This window comes from Dermacentor andersoni, chromosome 3 (assembly GCF_023375885.2).
Source record: "Dermacentor andersoni chromosome 3, qqDerAnde1_hic_scaffold, whole genome shotgun sequence".
Lineage (NCBI taxonomy): Eukaryota > Metazoa > Arthropoda > Arachnida > Ixodida > Ixodidae > Dermacentor > Dermacentor andersoni.
In genome coordinates, this window is record NC_092816.1 from 196,987,223 (window position 1) to 197,007,188 (window position 19,966).

At 48.7% G+C, this 19,966-nt stretch overlaps 1 protein-coding gene and 6 non-coding genes across 7 annotated transcripts; all 7 read left to right on the plus strand.

Moving 5' to 3' along the window:
* The first annotated feature begins 1,755 nt into the window (after positions 1-1,755).
* TRNAM-CAU (transfer RNA methionine (anticodon CAU)) lies at positions 1,756-1,828 on the plus strand. The gene has a single exon. It is a non-coding gene; the product is annotated as a tRNA-Met (tRNA).
* A 9,968-nt stretch (positions 1,829-11,796) lies between these two features.
* Positions 11,797-11,868, plus strand: TRNAM-CAU (transfer RNA methionine (anticodon CAU)). The gene has a single exon. It is a non-coding gene; the product is annotated as a tRNA-Met (tRNA).
* Positions 11,869-12,062: 194 nt separating this feature from the next.
* Positions 12,063-13,237, plus strand: LOC140216600 (uncharacterized). The gene has a single exon (XM_072286975.1). It carries the CDS (start codon positions 12,092-12,094, stop codon positions 13,235-13,237), a length of 1,146 nt encoding a protein of 381 aa, XP_072143076.1. The 5' UTR covers positions 12,063-12,091.
* A 3,601-nt stretch (positions 13,238-16,838) lies between these two features.
* On the plus strand, positions 16,839-16,911 carry TRNAM-CAU (transfer RNA methionine (anticodon CAU)). Its single transcript has one exon. It is a non-coding gene; the product is annotated as a tRNA-Met (tRNA).
* Positions 16,912-17,085: 174 nt separating this feature from the next.
* TRNAM-CAU (transfer RNA methionine (anticodon CAU)) lies at positions 17,086-17,158 on the plus strand. Its single transcript has one exon. It is a non-coding gene; the product is annotated as a tRNA-Met (tRNA).
* A 174-nt stretch (positions 17,159-17,332) lies between these two features.
* Positions 17,333-17,405, plus strand: TRNAM-CAU (transfer RNA methionine (anticodon CAU)). Its single transcript has one exon. It is a non-coding gene; the product is annotated as a tRNA-Met (tRNA).
* A 174-nt stretch (positions 17,406-17,579) lies between these two features.
* TRNAM-CAU (transfer RNA methionine (anticodon CAU)) lies at positions 17,580-17,652 on the plus strand. The gene has a single exon. It is a non-coding gene; the product is annotated as a tRNA-Met (tRNA).
* The last annotated feature ends 2,314 nt before the right edge of the window (positions 17,653-19,966 follow it).

Sequence of the window (19,966 nt, forward strand, 5' to 3'; positions counted from 1 at the left end):
TCAGACGAACATTCATGTTGCGAGATCGGTGCTAGAGTGTGTAGCTGAGGGGATTGAACAGGTGGCAATGGTACAGCTAGATCTGGCTAAGGCGTTCGACAGGGTGAATCACTCATTCCTGTTTACTTTACTAGAGCATATAAATATTGGATCTCTGCTCCTTAGAGGTGTCAGGATATGTTTTGCTAATGGCTCGACGCGGCTTATAGTGAATGGCTCTCTCTCCGATCCGATTAGGCTTTTATCATCAGTACGACAAGGATGCCCCTTGTCACCGCTTCTGTTCTGCTTGTATTTAGAGCCACTTTGTATGGGCATCCTTAAAGAACAAAATTTCCAAGGGTTTAAATTACTGACTAATGAGGTTCGGGTTCTTGCGCATGCAGACGACGTGGCCTTTTTCTGTACCGATAAAAAGAGCGTAAAGACTGCTGTTGCAATTACAGAAGAATTTTGTGCTGCTTCTGGTGCAAGCGTTAACTTTGAAAAAAGTTCAGGTTTTTGGTTTGGATTATGGGCCACAATGCCATCACATTACGCAGGAATTCAATGGAAAGAAGATCTGCGTTATTTAGGTGTGCCTCTCTCACAGTATAGAAATAGCAACGCTCATTGGTCGGGGGAAGTTGGCAAAATTCACCGTAAAGCGAATTCATGGCGAGGGCGGAATTTGTCAGTGTTCTTTCGTGCTGAAGTGTGTAACGTTTTCTTAGCTTCCCGTCTTATGTATGTGCTCCAAGTACTGCACTGCTCAAGACTTCGCCTTCAGGCACTGCATCGCGTATTTGCAACATTCATTTGGAGTTCGAGCTGTGAATGGATGCGGCGCGACAATCTGTTTCTCCCCCTTGAACGTGGTGGTCTAGGATTAGTACACCTCTTCGTCAGGCAAATTGTTTCTCGCCTGTTTTTCTTTCGAGACAGTGACCACCCGTTCTTGCGTGAAATGTTGCAACTGCGTTTAGTTCATTATGTTCCTAACATAGTAGTGTCATCAAATGTCAAAGATGTCCCACAGGCTCCTTGGGGCTTTCTCAAGGAGGTTGTTGACACACTTCTTTTCTTTAAAGTTAGATTCAGCCTTGAGTACGTGTTCACAGCGAGTCGAAAAGCAATTTCTGCGGCACTGGTTGACTCTATTTTCCCAGATCCTTTGTATCGTGCACCTTATTTAAACCGACTTTATCAGGATGTACTTAAACGCGTCCGAAAAATGTGTGTGCCTCCTGGAGTAAAAACATTTTTCTTTAAATTACATTCAGAAACACTCCCTGTTAAAACTTGGTTGAATTCGAGGGGTTGCTTTGTGCCGTGGTCAACAAACTGTCGGCTCTGTCCATGTGCCGAAACCATAGATCACTGTTTCATAGACTGTAGGGACGCTGTATTTTTTTGGGACATTCTCCAACGGACGCTTAAAGAGGACATTGACATGACTCCATACTCAATTAGGTTTCTACCGTTTAAGGTTACAGGTGGTCCTCCCTATGACATGTTCATTGTACTTGGTTTATACAGCCTGTGGAGAAGTAGACTCTGTGATCGCCATGCCGAAAGCCCGCGAACTACAAAATCCTTCTTTCGCGAAAGTGCTGCGTATGTAAGAAGTGTGTACGCTGTGCAGGAACCTCCGCCAGACTGGATGCACTTGTTGGATGCATGTGTGTGTTTGCCTGAGTTTTAAGTGTGTAGTTGTGTCCGCTTTGTTATACACCTTCAGTTTTCTTTTCCATGTAATAAAGAAAAAAAAAGTCTGCCTCGGTAGCGCAGTAGGCAGCGCGTCAGTCTCATAATCTGAAGGTCGTGAGTTCGATCCTCACTCGGGGCAAAGGCGGCGCTTTGTTTTTGCTGCCTTGCGCGATAATGCACTCATATTCGGCCATTATTTTGTTTTTCTTTATTGCCGTTTTGGACGCATAACACAAAGTAACATGATAAAACACTTCAGCCACACTTGGGCTGACGCGAGTGGTGCTAAAATCTTTTCAATTGGACTAATTCATCAAGTAGTGGTATCCACGATGGTGGATCAGTCTGTGCCCTGAAACATTCTCGAAGATAAAGAACACTTTCGATGAAGTTTTCACGTGTAGTACTGGTATTTATGTCTGCATGTCGCACCTGCATTCACGTTTTCCACAGACTGTGGAGGCCAAGGAGCATGATTAAGTCGTAGGGCACTTCTTCACTATCAACTGGTAAGTACCGGATGCCGTAAGGATTTAAAGGGAGTTCCTTTTTAATCGTCCTCTGAAGGACATCCCAGTAAAAAATGGGATCCCAACATTCTAGGAAGACATGTTCCACTGTCTCGGGCTTCCTGCATAACAAGCAGTTTGTTGTCCATGGCACGAATAGCCCTTTATCATGCAGCCAGGTTTTAACAGGCAGCGTACCGGAATGCAGTTTAAAAAAAAAGGTTTTGACAACTGGTCTAACGGGCATATTCTTAATTCTTTTAAAGATATCTTGACCTGGGCCTCCAAAGTGTGGTGTCCGATAAATGGGTACCGGCAACATCACGTCAACCAGCGCTTTGTACAGCTTTTTCTTATTAACATTGCATAGGTACTCAGGGCTGAAACGTACTTCCAACATCTTGTGCGACAGAACAACCTCGCCCAAGTATCCTGTCACAGCACCACACATGTTATCACAGGAGACCAGCCTTCCAGGGAGCAGTCTCTGTAGGCGCACTTGCATAACAGTTCTTCGAAAGGGATCACTTTGATCACGAAAGAACATAAATCGCGAGACCACTTGTCGCAAAAAAAGATGCGCCAGGCCAAGCCCTCCTCTTTTAACTGAAACAAACAGGTTAGTTCGGCTGGTTCTTTCCCAGGTGGACGACCAAATAAAAACAGCAAAAACACGATGCATTTTTTGAATAGCTGTTCGTGTCGCACACAGCACATTCATGACATACCATAGCCTCGAAACCAAAAAGATATTACAGATAGAGGCACGGGAAAACATTGATAGGTGTCGTCCTTGCCACGCCACCGCTTTCTCTTTCATTCTCAAAGTTTCTTTTTTCCAGTACGAGCTGGGATCCCGATAACAATCCAGGGGCACTCCTAGATACCGCGTTGGCAAGGTGGACCATCGAAGCCGAGAAAAACAACCCGGTGTTACGTCCCATTTGCCATGCCAAAACCCGGAACTTTTTCCCCAGTTGATCTGACTTCCAGTCTGAGCGCAGAATTTTACAACCACACTTGTGGCTTCACAGATGCTCTGTCTATCAGCGCAAAACACGGCTATATCATCAGCATACGCGAGTACTTTCACGTGTGATGACTGCAGTCTGTAACCTGAAATTCGGTCAGAGTTGATAATTGCCAGGCATAGTGGCTCTAAATACACTGCGAAAAGCAATGGGGATAGCGGGCATCCCTGTCTTACTGAAGAACGTACAGCAAGTTTGTCAGTGAGATCGCCATTAACTGTAATGCGGGTCGTACAGTTCTTGTAGGCCATTTTTACGCCTTCGACTATAACGTCGCCTAGTTTGGAATGTTCCAGGATGGAAAAAAGAATTTCGTGAGAGACGCGGTCAAAGGCTTTTGCCTAGTCGAGCTGCATCATTGCTATCTGACCGCCAACTGCATCGACACACTCTAATACGCTGCGTGTGACATGTACGTTTGTGGCAATGCTACGACCTTTAATTCCACATGTCTGGTGGGACCCTACCAATTTCGTGATCACAGACTGCAATCTTTTTGCTAGCACCTTCATGAATACTTTGTAGTCGACGTTGGTGAGACTAATCGGTCGATATGACCCCACCAACAGTCGTTCTTCCGGATCATCAGTCTTTGGAATTAGAACGATGTGGGACGTATTGAAAGACAATGGAACCTGTTTGCGTTCGTAAGCCTCAGTTATCACATGGAGCATGCACTGTGCAACAGAAAGCTTAAAGGTTTTATAAAAGGCCGCACTTAGCCCATCTGGCCCAGGAGCTTTCCCAGATGGTAGGTCGTCAATTGCTTTTTCTATCTCCTGTAAAGTTATAGGCAGTTCAAGACGTTCCTTAATTTCATCATCTAGTGTTGGTACCAGCCTCAAAAAGTCCACATGGAAGCCTTCTATGGTCTCGACCTTATTGCTAAGAAGTTCCGTGAAATGTTCGGCTATAGCGCTCTGAATGTCTCTCGCATCTTCCGAAGTCCGGCTGTCATATCGGATGCTCCTAATTTCTTTCCGACTAGCGTATCTTTTCTCGTCTGATAGCGCTCGTTTTGTCGGCGTTTCGCCAGCCTACAATTTTTCAGACCTTGCGCGTATGACGGCGGCCCTATACCTGTCAGCGTCAATTCTTTCGAGCTGGCATTTCACTTCCCGTATTTCTTTCGTGAAAGTTCCCGGCGCGCTACTTTCCATGCTCAGCATCCATTCAAGTTTCCCGTTCATTTCTTTTTCTTTTTCTTTCTCTTTATAACGAGCCACGCTGCTGTTTTCTATTGCTTTCATTTTTACCCACTCTTTGAACTCCTCCCATTCAGTTGCAAAACTAGCTGGCTGCGCGTCTAGCAGTTTGTCTAGCTTGGTCTTTACTTGCATAATGAACCCTTCATCCTCCAAAAGCTTTGTGTTCAGTTTCCATAAGTGCCAGTTAAAGCGCGATTTCCTGCCCTTCATTCCTAAAGTCATGCTCACGAGGCAATGATCACTGAAAGACACAGGTTTAACGTCATAACTTGAGCATAGCGGCATAAGTTCGACCGATACATACATCCTGTCTAGTCTCGCATGGCTCTCCCGCTGAAAGTGCGTGTATTCAGGGTGGGTCCCATTGGAAAACACATTGCCAACATCCTCGAGACCATACTCATGCACAAAAGTATTCAAAACTTCAGAGCTCGTGTCTCTCAGTGGCCTGCACTTCACTCTGTCAACTGCGGCACACACACAGTTGAAGTCTCCCAGTACAAGCAAAAAATTGTCGCCTTCGAACCATGGCTCAAGGGATTCAAAAAAAATTTTGCGCTCGCTTTCTACATTAGGAGCATATACACAAACAATTCGCCACCATAAATTCGAAAAAGTGAAATCAGCAATCAAAAGGCGACCACTTGGGCATGCAAATACAGACTCTACGTTCACTCTTAACGTCTTACGGATGAATACAAGGCACCCACCCGACGTCCCAACAGAATGACAAACGCACACATGAAAGTTTGCTTGAAAGGAAGACACCATGCGGTCAGTGTGCTCTTGGCTCTCTATTTTCGACTCTTGTATAGCAATTATATCAATATCGTTATCCAAAAGAAGGCGATTAAGCTGGTATTGTCGCCTTCTTGCTCCCAGCCCTCTGACATTCAAGGTCGCAACTCGAAGGGGAGTAATAAGATTACAAGCCATATCTTGGAAGAAGAAACGCCTCTATCCACATGGTGCCTACCTTCATGGGTGACGTAGCCTTCCTCACGACTTCCAGAACCTCTTGACACCGGTCGACCAACACAACCGGCGCTGACACGGACCAGGACCTTGTGCTACTACGGAGGCAGTTTCCGCGCCTTCCGCGTGTCGGCCGGAAGGTTCGGCCACGGTTTTAAAGACGAGCGTCTCACTCCCCCTGCCTTCGGCGGAGGCTCCTCGCCGCCACCGCCAGGCTGCAGCTTCACGTCGACGCTTTCTTCATGCGGACGTTTCCCAGCCGTGGTGCTCGCCGCTTCCAGGTTCGTCTCCATCGTATCAAAGCCGGGGGTCTCCACGTTGCTTTCTTCGGCGACCGCGGCTTTCGCCGCCTCATTCACCTTGTCAACGTCGTCCTGTTCAGGCTTATGCTGCGCCTGTACACTACCATCTGTTGCGCGGGAGGGCCCCGCCTTCTGCTTCACCAGAGTCGTGAACGATGGCTGAGTATCGCGCTGTGGTTGTCCTCCTGCACGGGCTGCTTCCTCCGCATCCGTCTCGTTCATCAGCATCTCGGCCGAGTCCTCGCTGGTTCCCGGGCCTGCAATGCTCGCGTAAGTGCGAGTACACTGGTCTTCTTCGTGCCCGTAGCGTCGGCAGATTCCACAACGCGGGACTCGACATTCCTTGCGGATGTGGCCCGTACCACGACACCGAAGGCACAGCGGGGGTCGACCTGGTACCACAACAAGCGCCAACTCACCGCCAACGCTCAGCTGGTGCGGCAAGTCATCCAACTTCACGCCCGCTTTCAACATGAGGGTGACGAGCCGGGTAGTTGAGCCCTTCTATGTCATACCTTGCACACGCCAGCGCTCCCGGCCTACTTCGGTAACTTTTCCATAGGGCGCAAAGGCGACACGCACGTCCTCATCAGGAACATTGTGTAGAAGCCAGTGGAGCTTCAGTCGAACGTCCTGGTTCGCCGGGTCAATCACCAGGCAGCGCCGGTTTTTTACACGCAGCTCCCCGATGCTCGAAATCTTCTTCACCGCGTCCGCGTCCTTGAAAGTGATAGCCCAGACATGGCTCATGCGATACGCCCCCAGGGCGATAACATCCGGAAGAAGCGAATGCTGTGCCAATGCGTCACGGAAATCTTCAATCCGGTACGGTCGCGCCGTAATATCAGCGTGCAAAAAAACTGTATTTAAAACATAACGACCTGTTGGCAGACCTGACAGAACAACTTGGTAGGTGCCCTCCTGTTCCATCGTCCTGTTTCCGCGGCCAGAAAAGGCCGCTGAAGCCGCTCCAACGGAGCCGGTCATCATGCGTCCGTCACGCTCGGTGGCCGGAAGCAGAATGATATTCGGGCATTATAATGAAAGTAGATTCCAATCTTTTAAGGGGTAACTGCTGCACGCTATTTTATTTTTTTCAACTCCGTCCAAAATAGCAGCAACGAGACTGGAAGTGTCTCGTCGTGTGCCCTGTCTGCCTCGGTAGCGCAGTAGGCAGCGCGTCAGTCTCATAATCTGAAGGTATCTGAAGGTATCAGCGGCCCATCTTGGCCGCGGAAACAGGAATGTTGATGAAGACAGCCAGGATTACCAAGTGATGCTGCCCCAACTGCCGAAAGGTCGGATTGTTTTTAATACTGTGTTTTTGCATGGCGATATCCGTGCTCGGCCGTACAGAGTTGAGGACTACCGTGACGCCCTGGCCAGCTTGAAAGTGCTCCCCGAGGTCGTCGCCTTGGGAGCTTTTCAAATGAACCACGTGTGGGCCGTAACAATGAAGAGCTCGGAAGCCGTCAACAAACTGCTAACAGCTGCAACAATTACTGTCAAGGGCCGGCGATGCCTGGTGGTTGATCCCAACAACCAAGACCTACGTCTTAAAATGCACTGGGTCCTCCATAACGTCAGCGATGAAGATGTACGCGAGGCCTTAGCGCCGTACGGCGAAGTTACGGAAGTCTCACGAGAGCGCTGGCGCGCACAGGGCGTGACAGACAAGGGCTCCACTACGCGTCTGGTGAATCTCAAGTTGAAGCCTGGCGTTAAAAGTGATGATATCCCGCACCAGCTGCGTGTTGCCGGAGAGCCTGCTTTATTAGTGGTGCCTGGAAGGCCGCCGCTTTGTTTGCGCTGCCAGGGAAAAGGTCACGTTCGCAGAGAGTGCCGGGTGCCACGATGCTCGCGCTGCAAACGTTTCGGTCATGACGAAAGTCAGTGTGCGCCTACATACGCGAACGTCACAGGGCCCATAAGGAGTACTGACTCTTCTGAGCTCGTCATGGACGAGGCAGAAGCTGAGGAAACGGCGGCAGTAGAAAACGCGAAGTTGGAACCACAACCAACGCCCCCGGCAACGGTCCCCGCCCCCTTGCAGCGAGCCGTTACTTCGGTGCCTAGCAAACAGCAGCCACTGCAAGAAAGGCAGCCTGACCTGTCAAAGGACGCGCTGCACCGGTCGAAAAAAGCCAAGGAAGACTCGGCAACATCGACGGATCCCAACGCGCCGAGCGCAATGGAGACCGACGTGACTTCATCGTCGAATAAGCGGGCGCACATCGAGACGGTGAAAGGCGACGACCCGGGTGGTGGCCTGAACGCCGAGGAGCCGCCTGCGAAAGCGGCACCGGTACGACGCTCACCATCCGGGCCGAAGCCCAGCGTTCCCCCAGATAAACGCAAGGCGGACACGGCGCCGAAGTAGGCGCTGGGGTCTGCACTTCACGGGTGCCTGTACAACATGTCGCGCAAGATTTTCAAGTGCACGGACGGCAATGGATTGTCGCGCCGGCAACCGTCCGTCGAAGAGGGTCCAGATGTGCCAGACATGACACTGCAAGGAATGGCCGTCTGCAATGATACGAATGCTGTGCGGTCATGTACAGAGGTGAGCGCTGTGCGACCCGTTTGCTCCTCACATAATATGCACGGCGAAACTGAAAAGCCAATGCGAGTAGCCACACTGAATGTCAGGGGCTTAGCGGCCCGGAGAAGGCAGTACCAAGTGAGCCGCCTGTTTTTGGAAAATGGCTTAGATCTAGTCGCAGTGCAAGAAACTAAAATCGAGAGTGAGGATCAGACGGCCCGCATGGTGGAAACCTTTCGAACGCGCTACAATGTTTGTATTTGTCATGCTGTGGGAACATCTGGTGGTTGCGCGATATTCATTCGTAATAACATAGGCATCTCTGATGTGAGCATTGTTATCTCGGAAGCAGGACGCTTGCTTATTATAGACTTTTTATTTTCTGGTCACCCCTGGCGAGTGATCTGTGTTTATGCCCCGAATAGCGCGACTGAGCGCGTAGCCTTCTTCGAAAGAATCGAGTGTTACCTGCAGTGTTCGAAACGTATTGTTATGCTTGGTGATTTCAATTGTGTGCTGATGGCAGAGGACAGAGCTAAAGTTGTACTTTGCCGCGACAAAAGTGCAAAGGTACTAGATGCACTAATCCAAGAGAATGAATTGGAGGACCTGGGCTGGCTGCTTTCAAATGGAAATCGACCCGTTTTCACACACTTCCAGCGTGGCAGCAGTGCGCGGCTCGATAGAGTGTACGCCACGGTTGACTTTGTGAGCATGTGCACTAAGTATGAAGTAAAGCATGTCTCTTTTAGTGATCACAGCCTTGTAATGGTGACGGTTGGGGGCAAGAAAAAGAAAACGCAATTCAATTGGCAGTTATGGAAGTTTAATGTTAAATTACTGGGTGACGAGATATTTAACGAAAAAGTAAAGAAAAAAATAGAAAGCGTGGCCGGCGTTGCAGCGAAGTCGCGTGCGGCTGAATGGGACCAATTCAAGAACGAAGTCAAATTGATAGCTATCGAAAGGGGAACACTGCTCCGTCATAAAGAAAGGGAAAAAAACCAAGGAATTGCAATGCCAGCTTGATTTTATGATCAGCATGGAAACCTCAAATCCCGGGATATACGGTAAAGACATCTGTGAAGTTAAGGGTGAGCTCGAGGCTATGGACGTCGAAAAGTATCGATCAGCAGTAATAAGAGCGCGAGCTGAGAAGATCTGGTTGGGGGAAACTCCTAATAAGCGCGCATTGTGTGACGAAAGGAGATACGCAACACAAAATGAAATCAGAGAAATTACGTATCAGAACACTATTACCAGCGACATTGAAGAAATTAAACGTGCATTTGTCGAGCACTATGAGAACTTAATAGGTGTAAAAAGAAGTGGGAGCATTCCGTTGACACAGGATACCCTTGATTTAATGCCACGGTTAGACGGTGATACTCGAGCCCTTTTGGAGAAACCCATTAGCGTAGACGAATTAAAGCAGGCAATAACTGAACTACCGCTGGGGAAGACACCTGGGCCAGACGGCCTCGGTGCCGCATTCTACAAAGCTTATGCCGATGAACTGGCGCCCATTTTACACGCAGTCATCACGGAGGCGTACGAAACGGGAGAAATGCCGCTCTCTTTCCGTGCTGCTCACGTGGTGCTGATTCCTAAAACCGACGACCATGCTACGCTGCTAACTGTGGGCGCGTACCGTCCGATAACGCTCCCGAACACCGACTACAAAGTTTATACGAAAGTGCTGGCAAAACGACTGCAGAGCGTCATCACATTTCTAGTCGGACCACACCAGACATGTGGCATAAAAGGTCGCTCTATCTCTACAAATGTGCATGTAGCCCGTAGTATTCTTGAGTGCTGTGACATTTTTGGCGGACGGGTCGCTATGTTGCAGCTGGACTTAGCAAAGGCATTTGATCGTGTGTCGCATGAAGCTCTTTTTTGTATCCTTGAACACGTTAACATAGGCACAGTTATACTCGATGGTCTAAAAATAATATACAAGGACTGCATAGTAAATATCGTGCTGAATAAGACACTAACTGAAAACATTAAACTCAGATCATCAGTGAGGCAAGGTTGTCCATTGTCACCGCTGCTCTTTGCAATTTATTTAGAACCTTTCTGTTTATCTCTAATAAGTAACGAAAAAATCAATGGTTATAAGCTTGAATCGTCCCATGTTAAAGTGCTTGCATATGCTGATGACGTCGCAATCTTTTGTACAGATCGCCAAAGTGTACTAGAGACGATAAGCGATGCTAAAAGATATTGCAGGCAAACCGGATGCGAGATCAATTGGGACAAGAGCATCGGATTTTGGCACGGAAGTTGGGACAACACACCGTCTGTCTTTGCCAATTTACAATGGTCCGTGTCTCCTAAGAAATATTTGGGGGTACCGCTTGAGCACTACGAGAGTGCCGCGCAGTACTGGGAGCAAGAGACGTCGCGCGTAAAAGAGAAAACCGGAGGATGGCAGGGTCGTGATTTGTCAATGTCTGCAAGGGCAACGGTTTGTAATTTGTTTTTAATTGCCAAAGTGTGGTATGTCCTCCAATTTTTGTCGATGACCCGTGTGAATGTACAGAAAATACACAGAGTATTTGCTGTTTTTATCTGGGGTTCCACTTGGGAAAGGGTCAGCCGTACCAACTTGTTTCGTCCTGTTCGAGATGGTGGTCTTGGATTGTCGCATTTGTTCTTACGACAGATTGTTTCTCGTTTTGTCTTCTTACGAGATCAAAGTGATTCATTCTTGCGTACGATGATCCAGATCCGTTTGAAAAGCGTTTTGCCTGAATTTATTGTGTCTAGTGCACAGCCTGTACACTATCGGCTTAAAGGCTACTTGCGAGAGGTAGTCGACTCCCTTCGAATATTAAAAGCTCGGTTTTCCCTTCAGTACCTGAGCACAGTAACAAGAAAGAAACTTTACAAGGATTTAGTTGAAGTTATGATGCCAGTGCCATTGTACCGAATGAAATACTATGGAGGCCCAGGACAAGATGTTTTAAAAAGAGTTAAAAGGATGCCAGTGAGAGCAAGCGTAAAGTCGTTCTTCTTTAAATTGCATACATCTACCCTTCCGGTCAAAACATGGATAGCGGACAAAGGAATATTTGTACCATGGACGACAAACTGTGCGCTATGTAACAAGCCGGAGACCATTGAGCAAGCTTTCATTGAGTGCTGGGTTGCAATTTTTTATTGGGACGTCTTGCAAAGAACTCTTAAAAAGGAACTGCCGATAACAGCACAGGGTATACGTTTCCTGCCAGTAGACAGCCATCAGGGCTTTCCGTACGACATGATAATGCTCCTGGGCCTCCATAGTCTTTGGAAGACACGGATGGCGGTAAAGCACGCCGATGTGAATGCGCGCTCAGCACGAGAAAACTTTGTTGAAAGCATTATCTTCATACGCGAGATATATCGTGTACAGGCAGATCCGCCTGACTGGTTGGGTATTCTTGATGAATTAGTGAATTTCAAGAAATTTTAGCTTGTCACGTTGGTCCAAGTAGCCCAACGGGTTTTTATGTATGTATGTCATTTTGTGAATAAAGAAAAAAAAAAAAAGCCTCGGTAGCGCAGTAGGCAGCGCGTCAGTCTCATAATCTGAAGGGTTGAGTTCGATCCTCACTCGGGGCAAAGGCGGCGCTTTGTTTTTGCTGCCTTGCGCGATAATGCACTCATATTCGGGCATTATAATGAAAGTAGATTCCAATCTTTTGAGGGGTAACTGCTGCACGCTATTTTACTTTTTTCAACTCCGTCCAAAATAGCAGCAACGAGACTGGAAGTGTCTCGTCGTGTGCCCTGTCTGTCTCGGTAGCGCATTCTGCTTCCGGCCACGGTCGTGAAAGGACGCAGGATGGCTGGCTCTTCGCGAGCAGTGATAACGGCCGATTCTGGCCGCGGAACATCGTTTTTGGACGGCCTGAAAGATTACAGGATTGTACTGCCGCCGCTGCCAACCGGAGAAGGACTGAAAACAATGGTTGTTCTTCACTGCGACACCGCTGGAAGGCCTTACAGGATAGAAGATTTCCGCCAGCCGATGAAAGAAGCCGGCGTCATTGAACAGGTGGGCGGTATTGGAGCGTACCAGATGTCGCACGTCTGGTTAGTCAACTTCCGTAGTGAAGAAGCCAAGAAAAAGTTGCTCGACATAGGGCATATTGTTGTTAAAGGGAAGACTTGCGTTGTCTTTGACCCTGAAAGGCAGGAAGTGCGGCTGAAGGTGCATTGGTGTGCCTTCAACGTCAGCAACGAAACTTTGAGGCGGGCGTTCGCCGAGTACGGCGAAGTGAAAGAAGTTTCGAGCGATAGATGGAAGACCGGCGGGTTTGAAAACGCCGACTCGACTACTCGTGTTGTGCGGCTGGTTCTTCGAGAAGGTGTAAACCTCGAGCGCATACCCCATCAGCTGCGTATCGGGAACGGTACAGTATTAGTCGTCGTGCCCGGGCGTGCGCCGATATGTCTCCGCTGCCGCAACACAGGCCACATTAGGCGGGACTGCAAGGTGCCCAAGTGCAGCGAGTGCCACGCCTTCGGGCATGAAGAGGCTGAATGCACGAAGTCATACGCCCGCGTCGCGACTCGAGGAACATTCGGCGATAATAGTGAGCTGCACATGGACGAGGATGAAGCTGAGCAAGCTGCCTCCAACCCAGTGGTCGAGAGCCCAACGGCCGCAGCGCTGAGCGATGAAAAGGAAGGCGCCATGCCAGGGACTCGTGAGTCAGCGCCCAGCACCCCCAAGTCGGCAACCACGAGCATGGATACCAATTCACCGCAAGATATTCCACGCCCTTCTGAAAAAAGCAACGAGGAACCCATGGAGTCTGACCCTGCGGCTGCGAAACGACGCCACGACGATGTCAGTGCAATGAGCCAGGAGCAACGACTGCGTCTCCTAGAACGCCAGTGGGGCGTAGGCGAAGGGAAAAAGCAGCGTGTCACCAGCGGGCTACGATCGTCGTCGCTTCCTCGCGACGACAACCCGAAGACCTAATAATGGAGGGACGGCACTACACGGCGCGGCGTTGTGTGCATGAAGGTAAGCGCCGTACTGGCGGCCTGGTCTTGCTTAACGATGGCGGCATTTGAAAGACACCTCGTAGTAGCCACGCTTAATGTCAGGGGTCTTTCATCCAGGAGGAGGCAAAATCAGCTGCTGAGACTCGTGACTGAGCAGGAATTGGATATTGTAGCGATACAAGAGACCAAAATCGAGAGTCAAGACCAGACCGACAGAATGGTGCTCTCGTTCAGTAGTCGGTATGATGTTTGCGTGTCTCATGCCGTGGGTACCTCGGCAGGTTGCATGCTGTTGATTCGCCAGTCTCTGGGAGCGATTGTGGAAAGAGTTGTGACTTGCGTTTTCGGTCGATGGATTGTCTGTGACATCACACTTGCTGGTTTGGAATTGCGTATTATCTGTATCTACGCACACACTAACACGGAAGAGAGGCGAAACCTTTTTGAGATAGTCGGCAACCATTGTGACACAGACCGTCTGCTTGTCTTACTTGGCGATTTCAACTGCGTAAGCATGGCACGAGACAAAACCAGTGCGACGCCCTACCGAGATGCGAGTACTGCCTGTTTAAGTGACATAATTGATCGCTGTCATCTAGAGGATGTTGGTGATTGTCTCGGATGTGGTTCTGGCGTTCGGTTTACCCATTTCCAAGGAACGAGTCACGCGCGTCTGGATCGGGCGTACGTATCTGTTGAACTGATACCGTACTGCGGCGAATACAGCGTACAACCAGTGCCGTTCAGTGACCATTGTCTTGTTGTCTTCCATGTAGGTAAAAGAAAAGGAACGAAAAGCAAATTTGTGTGGGAAAACTGGAAACTTAATGAGAAGCTTCTAAACGATGATATCTTCGTGGATCGCGTTACGTCGGCGATACACGAACTGCCAATGGCGGACAACGAACTTCTGGGAGCGAAGTGGGAAAGATTTAAGCAGGCAATGAAAATGATGGCAATTGAACGATCGTGCGCTATAAAGCAAAAGCAAAGGCTGCAGGAAAACACGCTGAGAGATGACCTAAAGTTTTTGATAATGCAAGAAGGAAAGCAGCCAGGCACTTGCACCGAAGAAATGCGCACCGTCAAGCAGAAACTAGAAGCAATAGATACGGAGCGATATCGAGGAGCGATCGTGAGGGCGAGGGCACAGCGGCTGTTAGCGGGCGAAATGCCCACAAAACGTGCTTTCGGCTTGGAAAAAAGGCACGCCCGCAAGAATGACATACCAAAAATAGAGTGGAACGGTGTAATCTTCGTAGACAAAGGAAATATAGAAAGGGCCTTTTATGAATACTACAGCGGGCTCTTTGGTTACACCAAAGTAAGAACCGAAGACTTCAAGACCCGTTTCCTCTCTTTAATGCCGCGGCTTAGTGATGATACGAAAGAGCGGCTAGAACTGCCCATTTCAACAGAAGAAGTGCGGAAAGCCATAGAAGACCTCAACCCGGGAAAGTCCCCAGGACCAGACGGGCTAGTAGCACCGCTTTATAAGGCATTCAAAGATGATTTAGCACCGGTTTTGGCTACACTGTTTAATGAGGCTTATGACAAGGATATGCTTCCTCCTTCATTTTTAACATCCCATACAATTTTAATACCAAAAAGCGAAGATGAAGCTAGACTGCGACAGGTTACCGCTTACCGACCCATATCCCTGACTAATGTAGACTACAAGATCTTCATGAAAATTCTGGCTAAAAGACTCCAAGCCGTGATGCAAGAATTAGTGGGACCACATCAGACCTGTGGTATCAAAGGTCGCACCATATATACCAACATACACACAGCCCGGTCCGTGCTCGAGTGTTGCGACGCTTTGCATGAAGGCATCGCAATGCTCCAGCTCGATCTAGAGAAAGCCTTCGACAGGGTGCCGCATGACCTCTTGTTCTCTGTTTTAGAGCACGTTAATGTCGGATCAGTCATCTGCCAAGGCGTAGCCATGGCGTACAGAGGATGCACGACGCGGTTGTTAGTAAATAAGGGGGTGGGAGCGCGCATCCAAGTGCAACGCTCTGTGCGTCAGGGTTGCCCCCTGTCACCATTGCTTTTTTGTTTGTATATTGAACCTTTTTGTTTGAGCGTTATTGAAAGCAACAGCGTTCATGGTTTTCGTTTGCACGCGGCGGAGGTCCGCATTCTCGCGTATGCTGATGACATTGCCGTATTCTGTGCTGACTACGAAAGCGTTCGTGTTGTGGTTCAAATTGTGAAAGACTTTTGTTCTGTGAGCGGGAGTGCTGTGAACTGGGCTAAGTGTTTGGGGTTCTGGCACGGCGACTGGCCCTTAACCCCAACGAATTTCGCAAACATGACTTGGACAGCAACCCCAGTAAAATATTTAGGAGTGCCGCTGGAGAATTATCGCGACAGTGAGCCATATTGGAAATGCCAAGTTGCTGAAATGCGTGAGAAGGCCGACAGGCTCAAAGGCTTCAGCTGGTCTATTTTCGCGCGTGCCACAATTTGTAACCTTTTTTTTGTAACCAAGCTGTGGTATGTCTTGCAAGCAATTCATTGTTCTCGCGTCAATGTGCAGAAGCTGCACCGTGTATTTGCGGTTTTTGTGTGGGGAAGCACTTGGGAGCGGACACGACGCACCAATCTGTTTCACCGCGTCCGCTCTGGAGGACTAGGTTTGGCCCATCTATATCTGCGCCAGTTGGTTAACCGATTTATGTTTTTTCGTGACACGAATGACCCCTTTTTGCGAACTGTGTGTCAGGTTAGGTTGGGCAGGGTTTTGCCAAATTTGGTTGTTAGTTCGGAGAGTATGCAAGGGAGCATTTTTGGCTTCCTTAAAGAGGTGTACATGGCATGTCGCGTCTTGCAAGTGCGATTTTCGTTTGAATATTTGTCAGTGGTGTCGCGAAAGAAACTTTATAAGGACCTGTGTGAGGTCTTTCTTCCGGTACCGTTGTACAGGTCGTTGTACTGTGCAGGTCCATGGCAGTCAGTTCTAAAACGTGTGAAAAGAATGACTGTACCAGGCGGAGTTAAAAGTTTCTTCTTTAAGCTCCATACGAACACTCTTGAAGTCAAGACGTATTTGGAAGCGAAGGGTTTCTTTGTGCCTTGGGGAAATCATTGTTTCATATGCCGGAAGCCGGAAACTATCGAACATGTTTTCTTAGATTGTTGGGAAGCCCTTTTCTTTTGGGACATTCTCCAACGCACGATTAAAAAAGACTTACTGGTTGATGCTTTCGGAATTAGATTTCTACCCGTCGAGAGTGAAGACGGGGTTCCTTTTGACATGATTATGATATTGGGCCTGTACAGTATTTGGCGATCCAGGATGGCGGTCAGCCACGCAGACATTGATGCCAGGCCGATAAGACAGTATTTTTGTGAATCTGTTAGCAGAGCTATTGAAGGATACAAGATACAAGACCCAGTGCCTGAGTGGCTTCCAAGAATGGAAGCTTTGCTACACATGCGTGAATTTTAATCTCATCACGTAACCCCAAGTGAGGGTGACGTATTTTTAGCATACGTGTTGTGTTCTTCGCGCGGACTGATTTTGTAAACTGACGTGTTGAAGTCGGCAATAAAGAAAAAAAAAAAAAGTCTCGGTAGCGCAGTAGGCAGCGCGTCAGTCTCATAATCTGAAGGTCGTGAGTTCGATCCTCACTCGGGGCAAAGGCGGCGCTTTGTTTTTGCTGCCTTGCGCGATAGTGCACTCATATTCGGGCATTATAATGAAAGTAGATTCCAATCTTTTAAGGGGTAACTGCTGCACGCTATTTTATTATTTTCTACTCCGTCCAAAATAGCAGCAGCGAGACTGGAAGTGTCTCGTCGTGTGCCCTGTCTGCCTCGGTAGCGCAGTAGGCAGCGCGTCAGTCTCATAATCTGAAGGTCGTGAGTTCGATCCTCACTCGGGGCAAAGGCGGCGCTTTGTTTTTGCTGCCTTGCGCGATAGTGCACTCATATTCGGGCATTATAATGAAAGTAGATTCCAATCTTTTAAGGGGTAACTGCTGCACGCTATTTTATTATTTTCTACTCCGTCCAAAATAGCAGCAGCGAGACTGGAAGTGTCTCGTCGTGTGCCCTGTCTGCCTCGGTAGCGCAGTAGGCAGCGCGTCAGTCTCATAATCTGAAGGTGGTGAGTTCGATCCTCACTCGGGGCAAAGGCGGCGCCTTGTTTTTGCTGCCTTGCGCGATAGTGCACTCATATTCGGGCGTTATAATGAAAGTAGATTCCAATCTTTTGAGGGGTAACTGCTGCACGCTATTTTACTTTTTTCAACTCCGTCCAAAATAGCAGCAGCGAGACTGGAAGTGTCTCGTCGTGTGCCCTGTCTGCCTCGGTAGCGCAGTAGGCAGCGCGTCAGTCTCATAATCTGAAGGTCGTGAGTTCGATCCTCACTCGGGCCAAAGGCGGCGCTTTGTTTTTGCTGCCTTGCGCGATAATGCACTCATATTCGGGCATTATAATGAAAGTAGATTCCAATCTTTTGAGGGGTAACTGCTGCACGCTATATTATTTTTTTCAACTCCGTCCAAAATAGCAGTAACGAGACTGGAAGTGTCTCGTCATGTGCCCTGTCTGCCTCGGTAGCGCAGTGGATTACACTTCCGGCCGCGAAAGCCTACGGACGTGTTTTTCATGTGCTCCAACGGGGCGGTGTTAGCGGCCCAGTTTAGCCGCGGAAACAGGGACGACATGGAAGACAGCCAGGACTACCAAGTGCTCCTGCCTCATTTGCCAAAAGGTCGTATTTTTTTTAATACACTTTTTTTGCACGGTGACCTACGAGCAAGGCCGTGCGGAGTGGAAGACTACCGGGATGTTCTTGGACGTTTGGAACAGCTGCCTGAGGTTGAGGCCTTAGGAGCATTTCAGATGAATCATGTGTGGGCTGTTGCGTTCAAGAGCCATGAAAGCATGAAGTTGTTGACTGCGGGAAATATTACTGTGAAAGACAGAAAATGTTTGGTAGTAGACCCGAACAACCAAGATGTCCGAGTGAAAATCCACTGGGTCCTCCCTAATGTGACGAACGACGACGTACCTGTGGCCTTTGAGCCATACGGTGAGGTTATGGAAACGACAAAGAAGCGCTGGCGTGTCCTTGGCATTTCTGAAAAAGGTACGACAACGCGCGTGCTGAACCTCAAGCTGAAGGCCGAGGTCACGACTGAAGATATTCCATATCAAGTACGTGTCGCTGGTGAGCCTGCTCTCGTAGCTATTCCAGGCAAGGCGCCACTTTGCTTGCGCTGCCAGGGTAAAGGGTATATGCGTCGCGACTGCCGGATCCCGCAATGCTCATGGTGCCGACGCTTCGGCCATGACAAAAGCGAGTGCGTGCCCACGTACGCAAATATAACGGGCCACAGAAAGGACGCTGACATATTGGTTAATATCATGGACGAGGCTGAAGCTGAAAATGCAGCTGCCACGGTGACGAAAGAACCAAAACCTGTGGAAACGCCTCCGGCAGCAGTACAACAACGTGAGCCAGGTATTGAAACAATAACGTGTGAAAGAAATCTGGCCGGTGCAAACAGTGACGATGTGCACAACAAAATGAATAGAAAATGTCATCAAGGGAAATCTTCTAGTGAAGCTATGGTGACGTCGCCAAATGAAACACCGACAGTGCAGTGTCAAACAATGGAAGGCGTTGTAGAGGCGTCGGCAAAGCGCATGCACAGCGACAGTGTCGGCGAACCGGACCATCTGGGTGGTGCAGGTGGCGGGGGGCCGCCTTTGAAAACGGCGTTCACAGCGGCGAACGTCGTTAAAGCCGAAACCAAACATTCCTCCTGATAGACGCCCGGTGGATAAACCGCCGAAATAAAGGCGGGGATTCGTTTCCACTTGGTGAGTGAGCAAGATGGGACCGAATAAGCGACGCCGCCTAGACGATGCTGTCCCGTCCAGCTACTGAACTTCGGTTGAGGAAGCAGGCGACGGGCAGCGACTTCATTCTGACCCACTACTGCCACAACTGAGTGAAGACTCCACTGCATCCTTGACTTCTGGAGTAAACACTGCCCGATCCGAGTGCTCTTCACAAATTAGGAACGAAAAACTTGCTCTTCCCTTGCGTGTTGCCACTTCGAATGTACGGGGATTGGCGACTAAGAAACGGCAAAATCAACTTAATCGACTTTTTCTGGAAAATAACTTGTACATAGTAGCCGTGCAAGAAACAAAGATAGAAAGTGAGGAGCAGACGGATCGAATGGTGGGAACTTTTCGAAGGCACTTTAATGTTTGTGTTAGCCATGCGACAGGCACCTCTGGTGGTTGTGCAAATTATATAAGGAACAACGTGGGCATTGAAGGTGAAAAAGTAGTTGCGTCAGAGGCGGGACGGTTGCTTGCTGTTGACTTTTCGTACTGCGCAAGGCAATGGCGTGTTATCTGTATATATGCGCCAAACATCGATTATGAGCGTGTTGTTTTGTTTGAAGACTTAGAACAATTTTTACAAAGTGATAAATACTTAATTGTGCTTGGTGATTTTAATTGTGTATGTTTGGCTGAAGATCGAGCCAAGAACACCCCTGTACGAGATAAAAGTTCGCGAGTGCTTGTTTCACTGCACCAGGAATATTATTTAGAAGACCTCGGTTATTTATTGTTAAGAGGAAGTAGCCCTATCTATACTCATTACCAGCGCGGAAGCTGTGCTAGGCTGGATAGAATCTATGTCACAGTTGATCTTGCAAGGGATTG